The sequence below is a fragment of the Peromyscus californicus genome, unplaced genomic scaffold (genome assembly GCF_007827085.1).
Source record: "Peromyscus californicus insignis strain IS unplaced genomic scaffold, ASM782708v3 Scaffold_8__1_contigs__length_139910024, whole genome shotgun sequence".
Taxonomy (NCBI): domain Eukaryota; kingdom Metazoa; phylum Chordata; class Mammalia; order Rodentia; family Cricetidae; genus Peromyscus; species Peromyscus californicus.
In genome coordinates, this window is record NW_026294606.1 from 71,777,310 (window position 1) to 71,802,904 (window position 25,595).

The 25,595-nt window shown below is 39.9% G+C and overlaps 1 protein-coding gene and 1 long non-coding RNA gene across 3 annotated transcripts in view; one reads left to right on the plus strand and one right to left on the minus strand.

Annotated features, from left to right (window-relative positions):
- Window positions 1-25,589, plus strand: part of Spag6 (sperm associated antigen 6) — a 61,206-nt gene extending 35,617 nt beyond the window's left edge. For both annotated transcript variants that reach the window (XM_052727682.1, XM_052727683.1), the window contains 7 exons: window positions 3,379-3,584; window positions 4,437-4,610; window positions 5,749-5,901; window positions 8,262-8,453; window positions 14,109-14,225; window positions 18,089-18,234; window positions 24,832-25,589. In XM_052727682.1, coding sequence (XP_052583642.1) covers window positions 3,379-3,584; window positions 4,437-4,610; window positions 5,749-5,901; window positions 8,262-8,453; window positions 14,109-14,225; window positions 18,089-18,234; window positions 24,832-24,901 — 1,058 coding nt within the window. In that variant the 3' untranslated portion in view covers window positions 24,902-25,589. The remainder of the gene's footprint in view (window positions 1-3,378; window positions 3,585-4,436; window positions 4,611-5,748; window positions 5,902-8,261; window positions 8,454-14,108; window positions 14,226-18,088; window positions 18,235-24,831) is intronic.
- The window catches only part of LOC128103377 (uncharacterized), a 33,556-nt gene continuing 9,731 nt past the window's right edge, over window positions 1,771-25,595 (minus strand). The window contains exons 2-3 of the long non-coding RNA XR_008215681.1: window positions 4,418-4,535; window positions 1,771-3,567 (exon numbers count right to left, since the gene is read on the minus strand). This is a non-coding gene — a long non-coding RNA (uncharacterized LOC128103377). The remainder of the gene's footprint in view (window positions 3,568-4,417; window positions 4,536-25,595) is intronic.

The window sequence follows — 25,595 nt, forward strand, 5'->3', positions numbered from 1 at the left end:
TTCAGATGTCATTTGCAGACATGCCCATACCCAGTGAAAAAATAGCGCTGTTTGTTATTGTGAATCTTAGTCTATTGCAGAAAAGCTCTTTATAAAGCTTCAAGTAGACTTCAACTTAGGTCCTTTTGGTCAAGATGGACTCCCAAGCCCATGCCCTCACTGACAAGTATGCTGGGTATACACCAGTGGTCACTGGCTTGACACACTAGGAAGCAGTAATTGAGAAAAGGAGAGGCACCATTGAAAAGAGAGTGGGGTTGAAGGCAGGATGTGTACCATATTCCCGGGCTAATGTGTCCTCACCTGGGGAAGAACAGCTAATAGAGACTGCATGTGTGAAGGTCATAGGTCAATATTATTTCTAAGGAACACCATGTGGCATTCAAGGGCAGATGCCAGCATCGTTGGACCATATACATTCACTGATGTAAAGGATGGGAGAATCTAAGTACAGAGTTGCTGGGCCTAGTGCAGGTCCTTGGAAATTTCATCACCTTATTGCAATCTTTTTCCAGGGACGTTCCCAGGATCTTGACATTTCACAACACTGCTCTGTTGCAGAGCAGCATAGGGTGGATCGAGGTAGCATTTCAGGACGTGTGTTTTATTATTAATGGTTCAGCATTTGGGTGGTGGAGCGTTTGTTACTCCAACAATCACTCAATGAGAAAATATATGCATATTATAAAATAGGTGTCTTATAGAAAGAACCTTAAGTTTTTGTTGTTAGTGACTTATTTATTTAGCTGGAGATGGTTTAATATTTCCTTTAAAGAGTTGAAGTTCACTGTGTGCTCTTTACTCCTGGAAATTGTATGAGAGTGAAAGCGCTGAAGTGAATTAATCTCTCTACTTTCTGTAGATAAATGTTTGGACAATTGTCTCAGTTTCTTTCCTGCAGCTGTGAAAAATACTGTGAGGGAGACCGGGTTTATCATGATTCCGGGTTTCAGCCCATCAGGGCAGGGACATCACAGTGGGAGGAACTTGAAAGAACTGGCCACATTGCATCCACAGTCAAGAGCAGAGAGGGATGAATGACGTCATCCATGGTAGTGCTCAGTTTGCAGTCTCAGTCTTACAGAGCCCGGGGCCCTGGCTCAGAGATTGGTATTGTCCACAATAGGTCTCCCCACATCAATTAACTTAGTGAGACAATCCTCCTCAGACACTCTTAGAGGCTAACCTTAATCCAAACAGTCCCTCACGAGTGTGCCTGGAGGTCTGCCTCCTGGGTGCCAAGTTGACAGTGTTTACCATCTTGTCCATTATATTGGACATATATAAAATTGGGCATATATAAATTGGGCATATATAAAATTGATATTACCATATAACACCTGTATAATTTCGGTTGGTTTGAATCTCTCAGGAACCTGTTAACTAACAGGAAATTTGAGTGTTGTATTTAGAAACGACACACACTGAACTTTATATTCTCTTCTCTTTCCCTTGAGTGGGTGTGTGTGAGAGAAGCAGGGATCGCCTTCTGTGACTGCTGTCCTGTCCATCTTCCAGTGGATGGAGCAGCAGATACTTCTGAGGGACCTGCTACATTGTTGTGTGGTACCCCAGTCTTTCTGATATTACGTTTGTGTAAAAAAAAACCCTCTTATTTCCCCAGGTTTTTGAGATGGCATCTAAACTTCACTTTTATATCATATTTCACACCAAATTTTTTTAAAAAAATTCAAACATTTGCTAATGAATGTAGTGTTAATTTGTAGAAGTGTGTCACAGGCTGCAGAACTTAATGACCCTGGTACATGATAACCTTCCATCAATACTTGTTTATTGAAGGAATGAATAAAATGTTTATACATTATTGAGACTTCAATTATGATAATTTGAGGAAAACAAATTATAGACACTAACCTGTATTTGCTAACAATAGAAAATGTAGTATTACCAATCTTTTGAAAAATTAAGTATTTTCTTCAAATTAAAGACTAAAGCGACATGGTAAATAGCTATTTTAACTTGACAATTAAGACATTTATTTATATCTAAGGCAGTAGAAATATGGGGAAATACAGATGTAATTTGGGAGGAAGAAATTAGAGAAATGGTGTATGTGATTCCATGAGACCACACATGCATCAGGAGTATAATGTGTTACTGGACAGAGCTTCCCGCTTCTCAAATGGCATTTATTGCATGTGTATTATAAGGGTCTGCTCCAACATCTCTCATTCTCTGAAATGTAAAATTATTACTTTATAGCTGTTATTTTTGGACATACAAGTAAATCAACATGTATATTCAAAAGATATTTGTTTGCTCTCTGTATAACATGGTAAATATAAATTTATTCCTGCTGTGGGATGGTCTGTATGGCAAATGTGTTGCTGATTAATCAATAAATAAAACACTGATTGGCCATTGGCTAGGCAGGAAATGTAGGCGGGACAAGGAGGAGAATAAAGCTGGGAAGTGGAAGGCTGAGTCAGAGAGACACTGCCAGCCGCCAAGATGACAAACCGCATGTGAAGATGCCGGTAAGCCATGAGCCATGTGGCAAGGTATAGATTAATGGAAATGGATTAATTTAAGCTGTAAGAACAGTTAGCAAGAAGCCTGCCACAGCCATACAGTTTGTAACCAATATAAGTCTCTGTGTTTACTTGGTTGGGTCTGAGCGACTGTGGGACCGGCAGGTGATAGAGATTTGTCCTGACTGTGGGCCAGGCAGGAAAACTCTAGCTACATATTCCCTTATCTAAATTATCTATATAATATAGATATATCTAAATTATCTATATTAATACTTATATATAAAAGTATATTGATAAGTTTTAAACCTCATTTTTAAAGTGTTTTAGCATACAATGAAAAGACAGTCTTTTACTTTGTATAAAATATTTTTTAAAATCTTTTTGAAGTATTAGAAAATGAAAGGAATTTAAAAATCGACATTATTGGTCCATGATTCATGCTAATGTTTACTCATGTAAATAGAACAAAATACTGCCTAATTAGTGTGGTTGGTAAATTTTTGGTACTTTAGTTTTCTCTGTTATTGTAAACCATGCATAAAACGCTTGCCTATTGAGAAGTGCAGAATTGCCAGAGCTTAAACAGCTGACATCTGCTTACTCTCTTAAAAAAAAAAAAAAAAAAAGGATAACAAGCCATTTCAGCCTAATCTACCTCAAATGTGTTCATGTAAATGGAGGTCCATCTATTGACCTGTGTTCTTTTCAGCTCGGGATTGGTCCACATGGTTTATGAAACCAGAAAGGCTGATTTGAAATGCAGATGTCGGGAGAGTGGAGTGCACCCTCCCCTCTTTTCTTTGCTCTATCTGTCAGGGTGAAAGATGGCTTGCACAAGGGTCAGTCACCCATACTCACTTAATTACTTTTCTTGGACCCACAGAACTGTCACAAGCTGTGGTGGATGCGGGAGCTGTTCCTCTTTTAGTGCTCTGTATCCAGGAGCCAGAAATTGCTTTGAAAAGGATTGCTGCCTCGGCCCTCAGTGACATTTCAAAGCATTCTCCAGAGTTAGCACAGACGGTGGTGGATGTCGGAGCTATTGCTCACTTAGCCCAGATGATCCTCAACCCTGATGAAAAATTGAAGGTATTTAAAATGGAGGTCAAGAGACAACAGACAAGCCAGGGTTCTTACAATCCAAGAACATGAAGATGTGTACAGACTAATGTTACAGAGGAAAACAATTAGAAATACCGTTGAAAGCAGATACAAATATATCGTGTCTTGGGTCTTTTAAGACGTGGAAATAATGCTTTGAGTGTCACATTTAAGAGGTTATTTGGAAATCTATGTGCAATACTGAAGACTCTGGGTAGCATTAGTATTAACATTAACAACTAAAATAAGGCATTGGCCTGACCAAAGTAGCTAGTTAGGAGAGCCTTTGACTAGATAAGGACCTAAAGATTTTCTAGCCCACCACTAGAATATTTGAATTTCTTATGAAATTTTCATGTTTATTAGTCCCCTGTTAGCTTTTTAAATTCACCAATTATACAACTAACACACACATACATTAATTGTTAACATTAGCTAAGTGATGGGAATTTCTTTGAGATGTTATCAATATCATGTGATAAAGACATTAATTCGGCTTGTTATTGTATTGCATACCACACATATCATAAATTATGTGTGCTGTGTAATTAAGAAGTGATGTTTTTACCTAAAGGTCCCACATTTTAATTACCTGTAAAAGGTCTTAAAGTACTCAATAGAGAATTACTGGGGAAATCTAAAAATTCGAGTTTGTGACTAATATGTGAAAGTCTCAATGCTCAGAAATCTCAGATTGTGCTAAATAGCTATGTAGCTCTTTATTTTCTCATGAAGAAACTTGAATATTATAAAGCAGTTTACGTTACATCTGAACACCGAGGTGGACTAGTGGACTCTATATAGTACTTTGTTTTACTTACCTATTTTTCTGCTTATCAGCACCAGGTCCTTTCAGCTCTCAGTCACATCGCAAAGCACTCTGTGGACCTGGCAGAGATGGTTGTTGAAGCGGAGATTTTCCCGGTTGTCCTTACCTGTCTGAAGGACAAAGATGAATATGTGAAGAAGAACGCGTGCACTTTAATTAGAGAGATCGCAAAGCACACACCCGAGGTAAAAACAAAACAGACAGACAAAGCAGTCTCTGCGGGGCAGTTACACTTAGTTCCAGTTTTTTAAATGAAACACCAGTTTGTTGATGAGGTCTGAGGCTGGCTCCAGGCCCTCTAACTAGGCCATTGCTCCTCGTCCTCAGCACTGCAGACATTCTGGATGATATGACTGTCTGTACATGGTAGAGTGGCTATTCACCAGGGTTCCTGGGCTCTGCCCACTTGATGGCGTCACTGCCCCTCCCCCACAAATAGTGGCAATAAAACCGACTCCACACATTGTCAGACGTTCTCTAGGGTACAAAATCACCTCCATTTGAGAACCACTGAATTGTATTAATGACATTCGAGTTTGAAATCCAGTTTCTAATCATTGCTAGCTTTCCATTTCTAGATTGTGGGGACTATGAACCTCTGTCATCCTTATCATTTTATGACAGCTGGGAGCAGTGAGAATGATATTGCATCTGTAGGTTGGGACAGGCCACAGAGGCTCCTGGCCTGCTGTGACACTCTGATAGATAGCTGCTGTAATATGATTTTCTGCTCTGAGTTTTTAGATGTAAAAGAAAGAGAGGCAAAGCACGCCTGTGTTGATTTTGAGGTTGAGACGACTTTTCCTGTGTGTATTTTGACTAATCTATTTTCATTTTATTACATGTTAAAATCCTCACTCTTATTTTACCCAATATCTATATGTAGCTGAGACTTTTCAAGAATGGAAGAACCCAGCTAGTAATCACCGTTAGTGTGTGGGGTAATTAGGTCAGACGTTAAGTCTGATGTCTTTGGACAGTGATTCATCTTTATACTAAGGCACTGTGATTGGGCACTTCTGTAGTAAGCCAGGTATGAATTAGCCCTCAGCTTAGTGTCTACGTGAGGAATTTTGAAATTCATTACAAGAGGGATAAAAGTTGTGTAATTTTTTTAAAATCACAGAATAAACTTTTCTACTATGAATAGCTGAGCTTTTGAAATAGTGGGATTATTATACTTGAACATTTCCTTAATAAATGCAAGGAATCTCTTTGAATGGTATTTCAATGTCACCAGGTATTTTGAAGTCCTATATAAAGTGGCCAAATCATATTTAAAGACCATTTTGTGCTATCTGGGGCCTTTTCCTTTTCTTTCAGCTCTCACAGCTGATTGTTAATGCGGGAGGTGTGGCCGCCGTGATCGACTGCATGGAAACCTGCCGAGGGAACATACGACTGCCCGGCATCATGATGCTCGGTTACGTGGCTGCTCATTCCGAGAACCTAGCCATGGCAGTGATCATTTCCAAGGTTGGTGCTTGCTTCGTTTCTCCTAGATACTGTGGTAGGATTCCAAGACAACCACGGACTGACGCCAAATAGGAAACACAGCTGCACACAGTGAAAGAATTGTCTAAATGCGTTCCCTTGTTTTACTGCTGATGTCAGTGTTGATTGGTTTGTTTTCCAGGGGGATCCCGGACAAAATGTGTGAGTTACAGAAAAAGCACAGCTTTCCACATCTAATATCAACTCTTTTTGAACATTACTGTAATCTGTCTTTAAATATTATGCATATATATATTATATATCGAAGGATTAATTGTGCATCCATGCAAAAGCACACTATAGTTAAAAAATATCATTTAAATGACTTGCCCATTTATCACTTCATGCACCTCAGAGGTCTGTGTATTCCTCCCGTTCCTGTTCCTGTCATTTGGATGAAGAGATGGTGCTGGCCATTTCTCTTTCAGATGTGGTCAATCAGGCAATCAGAGGGCACAGCAGACGGCAATATTTTTTTTTCTTCATGTTGTAGGGGTTTAGCCTTTTCTCAATTACAGCATTCTATGAGTCCACCCTATAGTTAGCCTTGGTCCATAGTAGGTGCTCACAAAATAGGTTGGTATATAGATATGGATTTCCCAAAGACCATTTCAAAGACTATGTGCTCACACTGTGTGTGGCAGCCCTCTAGGGGGTAGGGCTCTTATCAGCATAGAAAACCTGCTGCTGTTTGTTAAACAAAAATGGGGATCTTTTTTCCCTTGCTAATCCTCAGAATACAAAGGAGATCTTGATTTTCTACCTAGCCCACAGTGATGCTCTGCAGTACTGAGCTCCCTCATCCTGCCTTTCTTTTGTTCTGTCACTGCAGACCGCAGCAATGACTGGAGCAGGACTGTGTGTCTGGAGGGGTCGTTAGGGATGTGTCTGGGTTTTGATCCTTGCTTCCTTTGTCAGGAAGATAGCTCCTCAGAGGATGAAGAGAGCCGGGCAGTTGCTTGTGCATCCTACACATCCTTTTGAATCTGGCCAGGGCACTCTCCCCTTCTTTGGTGGAGGGCTGCTGCCAGTCTCTCCCAGCGTCGGAAGCAAACCACACAGCAGTGAGGCTTTTCTCCTTGTCCTCTGAGGTGCGTCAGGAACGGGAGATAACGTCTACCATTTACGGCACCCTCTTAGCTCTGAAGAACATACATGCTCCTGGTCTCATCGGAGTATTCACAGTTGGGGCCAGTAATGTGGGGCATGGGATGAGGTGTGAGAGCAATCTGCTTTTCCTCTCTTCACCCCCTCCTCCTCAGTCTTATGTCCTACAAACATGGGCTTTACAAAATTACTCCGTCCTCAGCAGGTCTGATCTTTTCTATTGTGGACAGACCATTTCAGTGCTTGGAAAAGGACAGATATGGAAACATGGTAAGTTTCACGAAACTGATTCCAGGTGTGGGTGAAAGAAAGAAGAAAAGAAAAAGCAGACTAAAAGGCCAGGGGGAAGGCACATGTGATGGTCTTGACTTTTGCCACAGCAGCATCAACATGTGATACTGGTTCTTACAGTACTAAATTTGAAATAATTACTATTGTCTCAAACTAGTTACAAAATTATGCCTATACAAAAGCTGGAATTAAAAATTGATATGTTTATTTGATTCTTCCTTAGGTCTATAAACTGATTTTTGAGGCCCTTTGATGATGTTTTTTTCTTATTTAAATAAAATTAGAGTCTAAAATGCAAAATGTCCATATGCCCCACCTGTATAACAAAAGCAACCTGGCTGGATTTAGCAGCTTGTGGCCGTAGCAGAACTGTCAGTATAAAGTCGACCAAAAGTACTGGGAAAGCATGTGGTATTTCAGGGAAGATGTTAGTGGAGTATATTCCATGTTAAAGGCTCTTAGGGTGGATTCTTGCTCGTATTCATTTGATTTTTAGTTTGTTGTAGTTATTTTTTTTTCGGATTACTGTACTTGGGGTGTGTATGTCGCTGAGGACTGAACTGAGGGCTGTCCTCAGTCTTTACTTCTTAAACAAAGAAAATAAATTTGGAGATCCTAAACATTTCAGTTTGTCACCATGGAATCTGTTTCTGCCTGGTCTGAGGCATCTCTGTTGTTTGCTTAAATGTCCTTCTATTTGGGGGGTAAAGCTAGTAGAGACATTCTTATTTAAGTTGGATTGTTACAGGTAATTAAGGCAATTTAGTCCTAGTCATTTTATTGACTTAAGAAATGACCGCCCTTGTGATGTGCACATTTATTGAACCATTTAGGAAAAGAAGAGATCAAGGCTGAAATGATTTCTTCTAACGCCCGAAAGACACGGTGGACTCTTTAATCCCGCTCCAGATTTAGAAGCCTTGCTCTTTTGATTCCCACTCCAGGGTGTGCCCCAGCTGTCGGCCTGCCTGTCAGAGGAACCGGAAGATCATATTAAAGCCGCGGCTGCCTGGGCTCTCGGACAGGTTGGGAGACACACTCCAGAGCACGCACGGGCCGTGGCTATCACAGAGGTGTTGCCAGTACTGCTGGCTCTGTACTTGTCCCCAGAGAGCTCCGAGGACCTGCAGGTGAAAGTGAGTCCTGCTTTGAACCGGCTCGGGGAGACTGGGCGGACACTGACTTAGCCTTTAAAATATGTGGTTTAAATATTTTGATTTTTCTGATGGACTGTGCTGCTTTTCTGAGTCAGGAAATACAAATCTGTCAGAAGATTGGGTAGTTTATCTTTGAAAACTGGTTACCCTTGTTCCTACAGTTAGTGATACATCTTCAAGGAAATTTTGCACAGATGAAAACTTGGTTGTAAAGTGAATGTCAGGTTTTTGCATTCTATATTGCTGTTGACATTTTCTATGAAATAGAAATGGGAGAATAATAGAATTTTTGAATTTGGAGTTGCTAGAGAGTACGCTGTCCCTTTTTACTTTAAAAAACAGAGTCCCAAAGAATTTAAGTTGCTTTTCAAAGATATAACTAGTAAGAGAATATTCCTGAAGCTATCATTTACTTCTCCTAACTTCAAGGATGTCTGATCTTTTAATTCTTTGTCTTATTTCTTTTAAGTGTGTATAAGATTCACTAACATTTTTGAATTGTGCATTTTTAAAAGGCAAGTTTTATAAGAAAATTATTACTGGCTGTCAAGGTAATTCATGAAACATGCACAGAAAGTAGGATGGACTATTTAATAATTCTACAATTAAAAAAAGAAATATTTTATAGCATACATATTAGGAAAATATGGAGGTCTTTGAACTGATGGATGTTTACCACAAAGACAGTAATTCCAAATAAACTGAACATGGCCAGCCGATGACTTAGTGAGTCCAGGTGGTCCAGGTGGTCACTGCCAACCCTCATGACCTGAGTTTAATCCCCAGGATGCACATGGGAGAAGAAGAGAATCTGACGCAGGCCGCGTCACCCACTGAGCCCCACGTACTTGCTGTAAGCACACACAAAATAAATAAATAAATGTAATTAAAACCCAAAATAAAATTAATAGTAAAGGACATAAACATTTAATTAGATGGTTAAATTAGTGAATAGTAAACATATTTACTGAATGTAACCTTGGATGATAAGGCAGGAAGTTCCCAAGTTTCATGAAAGTGAGTTTCTTTATCTGGTTATGTTTACATGATAAGTTTCTACAAATTGATTTCCAAGAGTAAGACTTTTCTTAGTAGTTGTAAGATTTTCCAGATCAAAACAATGGCTTACAGCTGGGCTTAGTGTCTCATGCCTTTTATCCCAGGACTCAAGAGGCATAGGTAGTTGGATCTCTGTGAGTTCAAGGCCAGCCAGGTCTACATAGTAAGTTCCAGGACAGCCAGGGCTACATAGAGAAACTGCCTTGAAAAACAAAACAAGCAAACAAACAAACAAACAGAAAACAAAAACCAAACCAAACCAAACCCTGTCTTAGTTAGGGTTTCTATTGCTGTGAAGAGACACCATGACCATGGCAACTCTTAGGAAGGAAAACATTTAATGGAGTGGCTTGCAGGACATGGTGTCATACAGGCAGACATGCTGCTGGAGAGGGAGTTAAGAGTTCTACATCTTGACCTTCAGGCAACAGGAAGTGAACCGAGATACTGGGCATGACTTGAGCAAGGGACACCCCAAAGCCCACCCCAACAGTGACACATTTCATCCAATAAGACCACACCAACTCCAACAAAGCCATACCTCCTAATAGTGACACTCCCTATGAGCTTTTGGGGGCACACCCCAAACCCAAACCAAAAAAAAAAAAAAAAAAAGCAACATCTTACATAGATTTAGGGCTCCCCTCATAAGACCATGGCATGGAGGTAATGTAACAAGTTAGCACTAACTGACTGACAGAAAGAGATGGATAGTGGGCCCTCCCAGGTCTTTTCCAGTTAAAGGGGTGTCTGATTCTTTGACTTTCTAGTCAGAAATCCCAGCTCCATTTGCAGTTTTGATCTGTCCAGCTATGGCTGATTAATGTAATCAACAGTAATTATAGCTTGAGAAACCCTGGCAATGTAGTCCTTGGAAGCCTTGGATACTTTTTATATACTTCTAGGTGGTACTAGACATTAACTCCAGAGCTTGGACATGTCAGGCATGTAAGCACTCAATCACTAAGCTATCTCCCCTGCCCTTAAATTTTTTTAAATGAACTACTGTGACATTATATTGTATAAATATCCATGGAGTAAAACCATTACTTTTTAAAATAAGATAATCTTTATTCTGATTTAATTCATCAAAGATGGTTTTGTTAAGTTAACTAATAGAAATGGTTTCTTTTGATACAGTATTTACTTTCAGGAAATATACTGGGCATTATATGTGAAAAGCAAACATTTAGTAATTTCCCTGGCAACAAAACCTTCCCCAAACTTGAAGTTCATCTGAATAGTTTCTTACTGTGGGATGTCATCTCTTTTGTTCTTCTGTAGGATCTCTTGGAGCATATAGCTGCTGCTTTAGAGATATAGCTGCTGCTTCTAGAGCGAAGTCCATCAAGTCTGTTCGATTTAACACTAGCTCTGTGAGAAAATGTGTATCCAAAAGCATTAGAAACTGTCTAGTGGCCTTTCTTATTTGTTACTCTGTGGCAGCTTTCAAAGAATAAAGCTACCTCAAGGTTCTTTCTGTCTCAAAGGCATGTCCGCTTCTGTAAGCACTGGCTAATTGGTTCAAATCTGGGAGAACCAGTGAGCAGCCTCTTGGAGTTTCTCCTGTGTGGTCACTGTTTGCCTGCCCCTACGTTATTCTAATATCTTAATAAAGAATGGAAATTCTGTTAGCTGATAAGATCATCTGTTATATTTTCTTTAGAGGCATCATGCTGAAATGCTTTAGCTCATGGTGGCATTTGAACCGTTATGAAACTTTCTAGGTTATTTATTTCACATAGCTTTCAAGTTCCGTGGTCATAGTTCTCATTGCATTTTTTTTTTTCTTTTTCGAGACAGGGTTTCTCTGTGTAGCTTTGCGCCTTTCCTGGAACTCGCTTTGGAGACCAGGCTGGCCTCTAACTCACAGAGATCCGCCTGGCTCTGCCTCCCGAGTGCTGGGATTAAAGGTGTGCGCCACCACCGCCCGGCTCTCATTGCATTTTTAAGTAGCTTTATTGAGATATAATGTATACAATTCACTCATCTAAAGTATAAGATTCAATAGTTTTTAGTGTATTTACAGAATTGTGAAATCATCACAAACTGATTTTAAAGTTTTTTTTCTCCTCTGTCAGACATCACTCCACATCTCTGTCTAAATCCGACAACTGTCAATTTTCTTCCCATCTCTGTGGCTTTGCCTCTTCTGGGCATTTCATTTAAAAGGGATCATGTAACAGATGTGTCCTTGTGCCTGGTCTTTATTACCTAGTCTGAGGGTGTTTCGTTAGTTTGTTTTTAATGTACACAGCTATTTTGCCTGCTTGTGTATCTGTGTACCATGTGTACCTTGTGCCTGTGGAGGCCAGAAGAGGGCATCAGCTTCCCTAACCCTGGAATTACCAGTCACTGTGAGCCACCATGTGGGTGTTGGCACTCAAACCTGGGTCCTCTGGAAGAGCAGTACTTTTAACCAGTGAGTCGTCTCTCCAGCCCCTAACCTGAGTTTTGAGATTCTTCCATGTAATATGTATCAGTCCCTTGTTCCTCTTTATGCTAGATAATTTCCCATTGTTTATCAATTCACCAGTTGATGGACACTGGGGTATTTAAACTCTTTGGAGTTGATTCTCTCCTTCCATCCAGGGGTCAAATTCATGCTGCTGGGCCAGGTTTGAGCAGCCGGCACCTTTACGTGCTGAGGCATGTCTCCAAGCTGGATGTATGCCTGCATTTCTTTTGGGTATATTTCCATAAGTAAAATTGCTGGGTCACTGGAAATTCAAGATTTTGAGGAACTACTGGACTGTTTTCTAACACAACTGTGCTGCTTTACATCCACCAGCAGTATAGGAGGTTCCAATTTTTGCATTCTTGTGAATGAATTTTATTCATTCATTCTATTTTTTACTGCAGCTATCCTAATGTGTACTTTTGATTTGCCTAACGGCCAGTAGCGTTGAAAATATTTTCATATATGTCTTGACTGTGTATGTGTATTCTTTGACCTTTTATCCCTTTTATTATTTAAACAATTTTTTGTAGTGGTGGGCATCGGTCTCAGGGCCCTGCACATGTTAGGCAAGCCTTTTGTCCCTGAGCTATATCTCCAGCCCTGTTCATTTCTAAACGGAGTCATTTGTCTGTCAATTATTACAGCTCAGAGGTAGGCAGGTAAGCAAACTCTTAACTAACGAATGTTTCTTTCACACTAGACAGTCAGTGCTATTACAGCTATTTGGCCTTGTTAGCAATGGCAGTTAAATTAAATTTCTTGGTCTGCTAAGGTCATCGTGGTCTTAAGATGGTTTATAAAGTTACAGTATAATCAGGTGTGTTGAAAGCTGGGGGTTTATTTTCAACCTACACTACTTGTGGGTTACAGTTCTGCATTCCTTATTTAACCTATGCAGCAATGGTTTTGGTCAAATGTGTCAGGAGATGAGGATGTGTAAGACTTCATAGTCTGGGTCTCTAAAGAAAACCTAAAATTCAAGAGATAATTTGCTGATCGCACAAATATGATAAAAGTTTTGCTGAATACAATGACCATTTATAAACTCCATGATGTAAAAATCAAAATGGTCCTTCATTTCAAGAGCATTGCCAGGCATACAGTAACAAAACCAGAAGACCGTATTGGCTGTGGCTTCAGGGGAAGAAAAGAGCAAAGTCCCTAAGGCAGCTCAGATGCACACCACATACAAGACGTGGAATTCTAGGGGAAACAGCTGTGGACAAACACAACAGTTGTAATGCTCTCCAATATGAAGGGGGCGCTGTGTCATATGAAGGAACAGAGTCACACCCAGCTATAGCTGTAGCAGTGTTCCGTGGTCACATTAGGGCCCCTCAGCCACATTTACAGGAGGGGCAGCAATGTGGCATTAATTTAAAAGATGGAAGAGTGCTGGCGGGAAGCAGAGGTGGGAAAGGTACATGTGGTGCCTATGTTTCGGAGAGTGATTCTCAGTTGACAGTTGATCCAACAGTTTAGATTCTGTTTTGATTCCACTTGAGAATGGGTCAATTTCTACCCATGAGCTATAGCAGTATCTACAAATGCACACTGAATAAGTCATACGCTAGCAGTTTATCAATGCATCTATATGAGCATGAAATCCTTTAGACACTATAGGATACCTATGCCATATAGGCAATATAGAATACTCTATCATAACTATTATCTCATAGTTGTTGATTAAAACAAATAGGATGCTTTAGTTATCTGTTTCATAGTTACACATGTATATTTATCCATATATTTATACTTAAACATGTTCATTTACAGTGCACAAGTACACTTTATAATTTTAATGACCTGATATGTATTTAAGAGCTCAGCAACTCACTGCACAGTTTTGAGTTTAACAGAATCCAACTGATAAAACTGACAATAAAGCCAGTCAAAATAGTTCTTCAGCTGTTGAGGACTTGTGAAACTGTACCCTGCATTTCTGACTTAAAACACAGGGTCGACAGGGGCTGCAGAGATAGCTCAGCTGCTGAATTCTTCAGAAAACTGTTTAAAAATGAAACAACTGCAAGAAACTAATTTCATTTTCAAAATCTGGGAACATGAAACATGAATTGCCAATCTTTGTATGCATCTGCTTTGTGTCTCAATAGAGTAAAAAGGCCATAAAGAACATCATACAGAGATGCACCTACCTCCCAGCCCTTGAACCCTTTCTCTACGATGCGCCTCCCAATATCCTGAAGTATGTGGCTGGGCAGTTCAGTAAGGTAAGAAACGCTACCATAGTCTGGGAAAGGGAAGAAAGGGAAAATGATTTGTGGACTTGTTTTTCTGATTTCTTCTGTAAAATTTGGTCTGGGTTTTACTATTTAAGTCTTAACCAATCTCAAATGATACAGGTAGCATAGGTTAGTAAAACTCTCAGATAAATGAAACACTTCATTCTTCTTCATATAGTTTTCATAGCTCTGTACTATCTTCTTAAACAGTATAAAAGGAAGTAATATGCCAACACATAAAAAACTTATAATATAGATAATTTATGCTGAAACTTATCTTTTAGTAATTTCCCATGTCCTTTAGTCTAAGAACATAGCAAACGTTTTTAGAAAAATGTCTTTAAGCCACTAAAATATTTTTTCAGAAACTCTAAACTTGCTGGAGGTGATCTCAGTCCTTTGGTACACAGTGACTTCTTAGGAACAATTTAAACAAACGTAACTGTCGTATTTCATCGATCATCGCAGATTGACAGTAGTGTAGAGGTCGATCTGCCGAAATGTACAGCCAATAACACAGGTTCAGACGGTAACGGGGACTGGGGGGTCCAGCCCCTCGGCAGTCCCCTCCAGGGTCCGGGAAGAATCTACAGCCAGCTGATAATTCAGCTTTGATGGAAAGAAGTGAATCTATGTACACGAAACTCCTTAGTCCATACACTTTATTCTTCTGAGTCAGCTCTCTCTCTACACAGCTCCTATTCTGTTCTCGTTCATAGCTCCTTTCTTGCCTGATTTCTCCCTAAATTAATCTGCTGTCCCCTCTAAGTTCTATCTTAATTTTCTCGTCTTAATTCTGCCTCACCTAGGTCCTTTTTATCTCGTTCTTACCCAGCTTGTACTTCCCCATCTGACTCTTCCTCATCTTCCATCTCATCCACACGTTCTCTCTGGTCAAAATCCTCCTTATCCCTCTCCGTTCTTGGTCTCTCAGTTCTCCACATTCCTCCTAAGTCTCCCAGGAATCCAGTATAAACCCAAGCAATAGCAATCCCCTGGTTGAGCAAGGTCACCAGGCTTGAATTCTACAGGGTTGTAAAGGCAGGTAAGAATTTTCCTCAGGCAGTGACTGTCAGGCTTTCTTTTACAACCCCAAATGGGTGTGGTAAAGGAGGAGGTCAACTGAGTGCTAATGCCCGGTTAGTATATCAAAAAGGGGATCTATGTGTCAGTCTACATTCCTAGAAGTGGTTAGGTAAGAAGTTAGGGGTCTATTAGTAAGGTTATATAAGAAAGGAGGGTCTCACCCTAAATTGCACAAGAAATAAAGCTATACGCCTGACGTAGGAGATAGGTGTAGTTTCGTTCAGCCTTGGATGTCTGATAGGCATTTTAAATAAATACACTGTTAGGAGTTCTTTGGAAGCACGAAAGAAAATCATTTTAGGAACCAGCTAATATATATATATATATATATATATATATATATATATATATATATATATGAAAGCTAAAATATCACCAAAACTTCTTAAGCCATGGCTTGACCTTTGGAGAAGTCCTTGACTTTTCCAAGTAGTAGCTTTTGTGATAGTAGCTGAATTCCATGACGTTTTCCTGCGGCTCGCAGCAAGACAGCAAGGGCTAAAGGTGAATGACTGCTGTCGTCACTGACGTCAGGGTGGTGCCCCTCAGCTGCTGGGGACTGGGGAACTGTGCTTTGCACATCTGAGTTAAAATACACAGTCTACAGGGGCTAGGGATGGCTCAGCTGTTAAGAATACTGGCTGTTCCTCCAGGGGACTTGGCTTTGATCCCCAGTACCCACAGAGCATTCTCTAACTCCATTCCCAGGAGATCCATGGCTTCTTCTGGTCTCCATGGTCACTAGGCATGCACATGGTACACAGAACTAAATACAGACCAAACACCATACACATTTTAAAAAAGAAATTATTACCATGTAGGTTGAAGCAGAGGCAGGTGGTTGTCTGGGAATTAGAGGTCAGTCTGATCCACACAGAGATTTCCAGGCCAGCCAGAGCTTTAAAGTGAGACCTATCTCAAAAAAAATAAGCAACAAACAAACAAAAAGCAAAAGAGAAAATGGGGTCTGCATAAGTCATGTGCCAGAGTGTTTATGGGTGTAGGCTCGGTTCTGTTTCCCTACATGTTTTGTTTTGATTTTGGTGCTGAGGATGGCACTTGAGGCCACACACATGGTAACTGCTCTACCACTGAACCATATTCCAAGTTATAGCTCTAACTCTTCAGAAAGTTTTGACCTCTCTAACCCTTAGTTTTACTCTACAGAAGACAGGAATAAAAGTACTTACTCCATATATTGTTGTAGAGGTTAAATGAGATGGCATATGGTAAGAGTTTAATTCAAGCTATGGTACATAAAAATACCAAAAATGAAAACAAAAACAAGCAAAATTTTGTTTTTAAAAAACAAGACATTTGGGCCCAGCGACATGGCTCAGCAGGTGTAGGTACTTCCGTCACACCTGACAATGAGTGCATGCCGAGCCAACAACTCTCCAAGTCATCTTCTGACTTCCACGCATGTGCTCTGGCATGTGCACCCCCACCACACAAATCAACAAACGTTAAAACAACACCGCACATTGGGGCTGGTGAGCTGTCTCAGCAAGCACAGGCATTTGCCAGCCAGGCTTGCCCTGAGTTCAATCCCTACAGCCTGTGGAAAGGTGGGAAGAGAGAACCGACTTTATGGAGTTTTTCTCTGATGGCCACACGCACGTTGTGGCCCACCCACAATAATAAGTAAGCAAACAAACATTCACGTGTTTAAAGCCAACTAAATTCTCTTTAGTTCATGGAAGGAGACAAACTCGGTTGAATAGTCAGTTTTAATGCTATTATAAACAAGGTCATTTCCTCCACCTCCTCCCAACCCCTGCCCTCCATTTCATCTCCCATCTTTATCTCCAGTGCTGGGATCTTGTACATGTGTGCCAAATGTTCTTATTTTAAAGACAGGGTATCATTGTATAGCCTAGGTTAACCTCCAGTTCATAATCTGCCTAGCTCATGACCCTCTGGCCTTTGCCTGCTAAGATATAGGTGTATGCCACCATACCCAACCTGTATTTTCTTAAAGGAGGTACTATGGGAGCTGAGTATTGAACAACAAGAAAGAGTTAACCAGGCCAGGGTATTGGTGAAATTATTAAGGCCACTCCACGTAGTTAAAAGGAAAGTTTATTAGTGGCGTAACTTACAAATGAAGGGATAGGTAGGTCGCAGGGTCTGGGGAAGGTGTATCGCAGTCCAGCGGTGTTCTCTGGAGCTCTGCTCGGTCAACCTCCACCATCCAGGGTCCCGGAACAGAGAGAGCTGGCCCATCTGGATCTCGGGTCTTCAGGGTCCTCCCTTGGCCCTACCTTGTAGGCAGACAGTTACTGAAGCCTCAATGGGGCTTGGAACTTCTAGGTCAAAGCTAGAATGGCTACCCACTACACCAGGGGACATTTCCTCAGTGGGAAATGCAACTGATGACATGGCATGCCTGCTCTGATGTTCTGGGGACAAGCTTAGGATGGGGACTCGAGAGTATTTAGATGACGGGAGAGGCCCTTCCTGCTGTATTAAGGAGCCCGCCTTCACTTGTCAAGCTAGTGGGGAGACCTCAGACTCACGCTTCAGGTAGGAGTGGACCCATCAGCTCTGCTCACTGAATTGCTCCCTTCTACCTCTGTAACATAAGGGTTAATGTAATTTGAGGAGAATGCATTTCACTTCCAGTCATCAGTTCTTTATTTTATAGGTGATGTATTGAACACAAATTCTCTTCTACATTATTGCTGATACAATACTGCTTTTAAAGAGAAACAATCTCACTTGGAAAAGCGAAGATGAAGTTTTTATCTGTTTCTCTTTTTAAGGTGCTGCCTCATGACAGCAAAGCTCGACGTCTTTTCGTTACGAGTGGCGGACTTAAAAAGATCCAAGAGATAAAAGCAGAACCCGGTTCTCTCCTCCAAGAATACATCAACAACATTAACAGCTGTTACCCAGAGGAAATAGTAAGGTGGGAGAAATGGACATTAAACTGCTCCATATTACAAAACACCTTTTTTAAAAAAATTCAAATTTAGCTTGTATATCTATGCCCAAATGTAGATTTGGGGGGCTGGAGAGATGGCTCGATAATAGGGGTGCTTGCCGTGCAAGCAAAGGCCTGAGTTAGGATTCCTACACCTGTGTGGAACCTGGGCTGCACGCGTCCTGGGACCGGGGGCAGACACAGGCGGGACCTGGGCTGCACATGTCCTGGGACCGGGGGCAGACACAGGCGGAACCTGGAAGCTCGCAGGCTAGCCAGCTAAGTTGATGTCAGTGACATTTAGGTTCACTGAGAGATGCTGTCCCCAGAACAAGGTGGTAAGTGATGCACTCATATCCACACACATGTGCATACATGCCACCCCCCCCCACACACACACAAGAAGAGGATTAGGAGGAGGAGGACGCAACTGTTTATTTGTAGTTTGAGATGATCTTGATGTATAGATTGGACTTTGCCCTGAATTCCTTCTTTCCCGCTTTGCCTCCCAAGTGCCGATGGTACAGGAGCACACCAGGCCAGGCTCAACTGGAACCTGCGCCACTCACTGAGCTACACTACACCTCCAACCCAGATTAAGATTTCTCAAAATGAAGTCCATTTTTAGAGCATTAAGCCCAAGTCTCAGGTCTTATAAACCTAGAGGAAAACTATATGGTTAAGCCCTAAATAAAAGAATAAAAGAAAATTTGCCAAGAAAAGAACAGAATAATATAAAGACTTGAGTCTTAAAAAACAATATGGAGTACAGGGTACAGATATAATTGTATTTTCTCCACAAATAAAAGAAAATACAAACTCCCCTCATAACAACTCACAGGCTGAAACATATAATTTATACCTTTCACCTATCTTCCTACTTAAAACTTAATGTTTTGTTTTTTCGAGACAGGGTTTCTCTGTGTAGCCCTGGCTGTCTTGGAAACTTGCTTTGTAGATCAGGCTGGCCTCAAACTCAAGATCCGCCTGCCTCTGCCTCCTGAGCATTGAGATTAAAGGTGTGCACCACCAGGCCCAGCTATACTAATAGTTTTAAAAACATAGTAACATTGAGTTTAAAAGCACAAGATAATTTTAAGATTAAATTGTTCTTTTACTCACAACTGTATGTGCTCTCCTTTTCTTTTCTTTTTTCTTTCTTTTTTTTTTTTTCTTGTTTTTGGTTTTGTTTGTTTGAGACAGAGTCTTACTGTGTAGCCCTGGCTGGCCTAGAACTCTCACAGATTTTGCCTTCCTCTGCCTCCCAAGTGCAAGAATTACAAGCATGTGCTACCATGTCTAGCTTGAACTCTTTTAAAAAACTTGTTGGATGGTGGTGGCACACACCTTTAATCCCAGCACTCGGGAGGCAGAGCCAGGTGGATCTCTGTGAGTTCGAGGCCAGCCTGGGCTACCAAGTGAGTTCCAGGAAAGGCGCAAAGCTACACAGAGAAACCCTGTCTCAGAAAAAAAAAAAAAAACACCCAAAAAAACAAAACTTTACAGTCACATTCCTGTGTGTGTGTACATCAGGGCAGGTGTCCCTAGATGGATCCTGTGGAGCACCTGAGATGGTGCTGGGAACAAAACTCAGGTCCCCACTTGGGTCCTCTGCAAGAGCAGTATGTACTCTTAACCACTGAGCCGGCTCTCCAGTCCAAGTTATGCACTCTTGAGAGGCTGAAGACAACTTGAAACAATTCCAATAAGCCAGCTTTGAAAATATTAATACACTAGTATATGATATCAAAGGAGTAGTATGCCAGAGCATATATAAAATACACAAATAAATAATAAAAAGCTATATAACAAAATACTCGTAAAACCATAAAATGAAGGAATTCTGAAAATATTTTATTAATAAAATTTGTTTTTGTACATGGAAGAATATTGTGTATTTTAATATAAGAATATTTTATGTAAGCTTAAGATAACTTTCAATTCAGTGTTTTAAGAAACAAAATAAAGTAAAAATGGAGAAAACAAAGGCAAACTAAAGGTCCCCAGAATGGAAACAATCTATTGATCAACCAATGATAAGGTGCTTTTTTGAATAAATTCATTTCTTTTTTTCCTTTTCTAGGTTTAAGAACCAGTGGAAATTAAAAAAAAAAAAACTATAATATTAGAATTTAATCTGGTACTTTGTCAAAATACTATTATAAAAATTGAAATCCTTAAATTCTATGCTTTGAGATTTCATTTTTATTATTGTTATTATTACTATTATTATTTTAGTTTTTTGAGACAGGATTTCTCTGTGTAGTCCTGGCTTTCCTGGAACTAGCTCTGTAGACCAGGCTGGCCTTAAACTCAGAGGTCCACCTGCCTCTGCCTCAGTGCTGGGATTAAAGGCATTCACTATCATGCCCAGCTGAGATTTCATTTTAAAAACTAATTTTCATGAGGATTTTGGCTAGCCAAACTTTTCAATTTTCTGATTTTTAAAAAAGCATTAGTGTTAGAAAATAACATTTTATGGAAATCCTTAAAACACTGTGAAAATAGATAAATACAATTTCAAAATGGTTTTATTTTTAATTATCTATTTCTCAAAAATAAGCTGGTGACAACTGTTTTAGGACTAATTATTTATTTATTTATTTATTTTTTTGGTTTTTCAAGACAGGGTTTCTCTGTGTAGCTTTGCGCCTGTCCTGGAACTCACTCGGTAGCCCAGGCTGGCCTCGAACTCACAGAGATCTGCCTGGCTCTGCCTCCCGAGTGCTGGGATTAAAGGCGTGCGCCACCACCGCCCGGCAGGACTAATTATTTTTTATAAGACAGTATCAGCTCGATAGTCATCTCATATTTCCTTCCAATTTTCATTGTATTCCATCATTTCTGCACAGGTGGGTGTTATGAGAGGGAAGGGATCTGGACTAGGCTTTCGACGGACCTATGCTGTAGGTCTGGCCCACTCCCCAACCACAAGGAGTGCTCTGAACTTGCCTTCTGGATCTCTGCCCACTGCCAGGAGGAAAGGAGCCTTTGGGACAGACACATCTGTGTGGGGACGGTGCGTGTATACAGCCTGCTACACAGCACAGTTCTACTCACTTAACAGTGTAGCCCACTAGATCCAAGCCCAAAGGCCAAGGCAAGAATAACCCAAATTCCTCATAGTCTGAGGTAAGGTTAATTTGCTAACCCTCTGATTAGAGGCCATTTGAGCTAGGTTAGAGTAGCAATGATTGATAGCTTGAGGGAAGGAAGGAATTTCTCACTTTTCTTTATGGCTCTTTGATGAAAGCGTAGGTCATGTGTCTGGACAGACAGACCTAGGTCACTATCTCAGTTCTAATAATTTCCTGTGTGACCTTACAGGCAATTATTTAAATTCTTTAAGATAGTATTTGTAAATATTATTACCTATCTCATAACATTAGGATTAAATGACATAATAGTCAAGGGGCTTGTATTAGTAAGAATTCAATTCAGTCAGTATTTCTTATTGTCCCTTTTGGAGTATGTTTATTCTCATTTTTTTCTCTTGAGGTTAAATAGCATTATTAGGTAAATAAAATTTAATTTTATAATCATAATACTGTATAGTAATATTAGGTTCCTGATTTTTTTTTTGCTATTTGTTTTGATGATAAATGCATAGCAAACAAATATAAACTAAAATTATTCTGGTACATTTCAAATGCCTTTCATTGCTGAGCTGGAATTACATGGTTTTCCCTAAAGGAAATTACTTTTGAATTCTTAGCACCATAGTAGTTGGAACGAGGCTTTCTCACAGGAAAGAAGTAACTTGGTATGTTTATTTATGGGTCTATATTTTGAGATCCAGGCGAGGTTAGAATGCAGTTATGAGAAGCTGGGCAATGGTGAGTACCTGCTCTGCTGATGAAGATGTAAGGGTATATTTGAGCGTGGTTTCTCGGCGGGGAGTCCTAGAAACTGTGAAGTCTCTGGGGTCTTTGGGAAGGGAATATGGCAATGGCAATGAATTCCAAGCTTGGAAATGAATCTAGGAAAGCCTCGAGAATTATCGGCACATCCTAACTGATAGAATGGGACGCTTAAAATAACAATGTCCGGAATATGGCAATGGCAATGAATTCCAAGCTTGGAAATGAATCTAGGAAAGCCTCGAGAATTATCGGCACATCCTAACTGATAGAATGGGACGCTTAAAATAACAATGTCCAAGCCGGGCGGTGGTGGCGCACGCCTTTAATCCCAGCACTCGGGAGGCAGAGGCAGGCGGATCTCTGTGAGTTCGAGGCCAGCCTGGTCTCCAAAGCGAGTTCCAGGAAAGGCGCAAAGCTACACAGAGAAACCCTGTCTCGAAAAACAAAAAAAACAAAACAACAACAACAAAAAAATAACAATGTCCAGTAAAAATATAACATGAGCCACATGTATAATTTCTAGTTTTCTGGTAGTCACATTTAAGAAAGTAAAATGAAATGGTAAACAGATTTTTTTTTTTTTGGTTTTTCGAGACAGGGTTTCTCTGTGCAGCTTTGCGCCTTTCCTGGGACTCACTTGGTAGCCCAGGCTGGCCTCGAACTCACAGAGATCCGCCTGGCTCTGCCTCCCGAGTGCTGGGATTAAAGGCGTGCGCCACCACCGCCCGGCGGTAAACAGATTTTAATGATTTTTTTAACAATCCGAATATCCAAACCATATAATTTCAACTTGTAATCAATATAAAATTTGTGAGTTATTTTACATTTGTATATTTTGTTACTTTTAACATATCTTAATTCAAGTGGTAAATCTCATTGGAAATATTTGGGTTAAATTTAGACCACATAAAACTTACATTGGAAAAGGAAGACTCCCCAATGATTCCAAACATGTCTTTGTGGTTTTCTGTGTTGATCTGTCAGTTTGGAAGTTAAAATGTAGAAGTTTAGTTTCTTAAGCTATAGTAGCTTAAGAAATAGAAATATAGTAGCTATATTTCTAGTTCTTTAGCCCTATGTGACTCATGGATACCACTTTAAGTAGCACATCTGAAAAGATTTTTAAAATCCTGCCTCCTCACATTTTTATAAAAACTACCTGTCTTGTGCCTGACATATTTATGAGGCACCAGTGAAAGCAAGACCAGCTTTAACTAAAAAACCCGTTTTTGAAATGGATTTTTCTAGATTAGGTGGCCTTTTTGACCTTCTAATGAAAACTTTTGTTTGAGACAGGGTCAGGGTCTTACTAAGTAGCCTTGGCTGATCTGGAACTTGCTATGTAGACGAGGCTGGTCTCAAACTCAGAGACCCACCTGTATCTACCTCCTGAGAGCTAGGAGTAAAGGTGTGTGCTACCACACTCAACTAAAATTTTGTCTTCTTTTTAGTTTTTAATTATGTGTATATGTTTGTGTCTGTGTACAAGAGTGCATGGGGGAAGAACATTCCTTAAATAATGTCTTAGGTAGTGTGTGTTCTGTTTAATTATAAACAAAGACACTACTAAAGAAAATATATCTCTATTTTGCCCACCTTAACTTGTACATTGTGGAAGAAATTATGACTTTTAAAAGGATGTTTTTATTTTTATTTTATGTGTATTGGTATTTTGCCTGTATGTGTGACTGTGTACCATTTGTGTGCCTGGTACACTCAGAAGCCTGGAACAGGTGCTATAACTGGGAATTGAACCCAGGTAGTCTGGAAAAGCAACAAGTGTTTTAAACCATTGAGCCGTCTCTCCAGCTCTGAAATTATGACTTTCTAAGTAGACATAAAGACAACTAACAAGGGACAAGGCCCCAACACTAATTTTTATTTGTAGAAAACATTTTATGAGGCTTAATCACTTTTAGTAAATGTTTTGGAAATTTTTAAATAATTTCCTAGGTTTTTAAATCCATTTCTACATTAGAGTAACTACTAGATTTTATATGGTACTATATATGCCAAAGAACCAATGAAGATGGTTAATTTTCTATTTTATATACAATGAGTACTTACAAACCATTTTTCAACTGTTTTCAACATGAATTATAACTGGTTCTGACCAAGCTATATTTTAAGACATGATTTCTAAGGCAACTGGAATTCAGAAATTGATTAGCAATAATAGGTTATGTGGTGTACATACAAAAGACATTTATCAGCTATGTTCCTTAAGTACCATCACTCACTTGATGTGATAAAAAGGAAGTCTCTGAAATATTCCACTGGACTGAAGGCATGTACTTGGAACATGTCTCCTCTGTCATCACACTTACATTCTTGAAGTGTCTAGTACAACACTGTGAGTCTGGTCTTCCTTATTCACATGCTCTAACCCTATGCATAAGCATTACCTGTACATATGTGAAGTTTCACCCATGATTATCTGTATTAAGACATTTTACATATGTTCATGTGTGCACACACATGTGCACACATACATATATGTATGTGCACATGTACCACAGCATGCATGTGAAGGTCAGACCTGAAGGTCTGGTTCTCACTTGTACTGTGTGGGCTCCAGGGGTGAACTCAGCAAGTGTTCACACTGGTTGGGCTGTCTCACCAGCCCCATAAGTTGTCTCAGTAAGTTCTGTACATAGACTCTTTCGTGCCTACTGTGTGAGACATGTCCATATATCTGATAGCAGGCTTCCTTTTCCAGGTACTATTCCCCTGGATACTCAGATACGCTTCTGCAGAGGGTGGACAGCTACCAGCCGCCTACTAACTGAACAAAGTCTACTTTATACTCGGAGTCACAGGAGAGTGTGCACAGCAGTTGTTAAAGTGCTTCCTGAAACGCTGAACTAAGTATATCTCAGTTTTTGTTCAATGTGAAATACCTTAATGTTTTCTATATCTATGTAATTCGTTATAAATTATTAGCTGCAATGTATGAAAGACTAGTCATAATCATTTGCACGCATAGAGATACGCCTAAAGGAAGATTTAAAAGGCAATAAAGGGTTTTAAGGTACTTATTTTTCTACAAAACACATAAACACAACACAACACACATATCCTTATGACTAGATATAAATGAGACATGCTGTTTGAAAACCCTTAGTTAATCTGTGGTTGATATGTAAAACGAATAGAAAATCTCTTAATAAAAAAAGAAGAAATAAATTAAAAATTTATGATGCATTATTTGGATTTAAAAAAAAAAAAAGAAAACCCTTAGTTATTTCCTCATGGGGGTGGGTAAGGAAAACTGACCTGTCAGTTACACAGAAAATAGGGAGTATGGAAAGAGGAAAATGTGACAGAAATGCAGGGCCCTTAAAACCCCATGGCTACTTAAGTGCATTGATTAACACAAGAGATCTACAGACAGCCTGTCTGGTTTCCTAAGGATTTAGGAAAGCCCTCTTTTATTGCAAGTTTTAAAACTCTTCTTCTCACCCCATATGAAGTGTTCCTTAC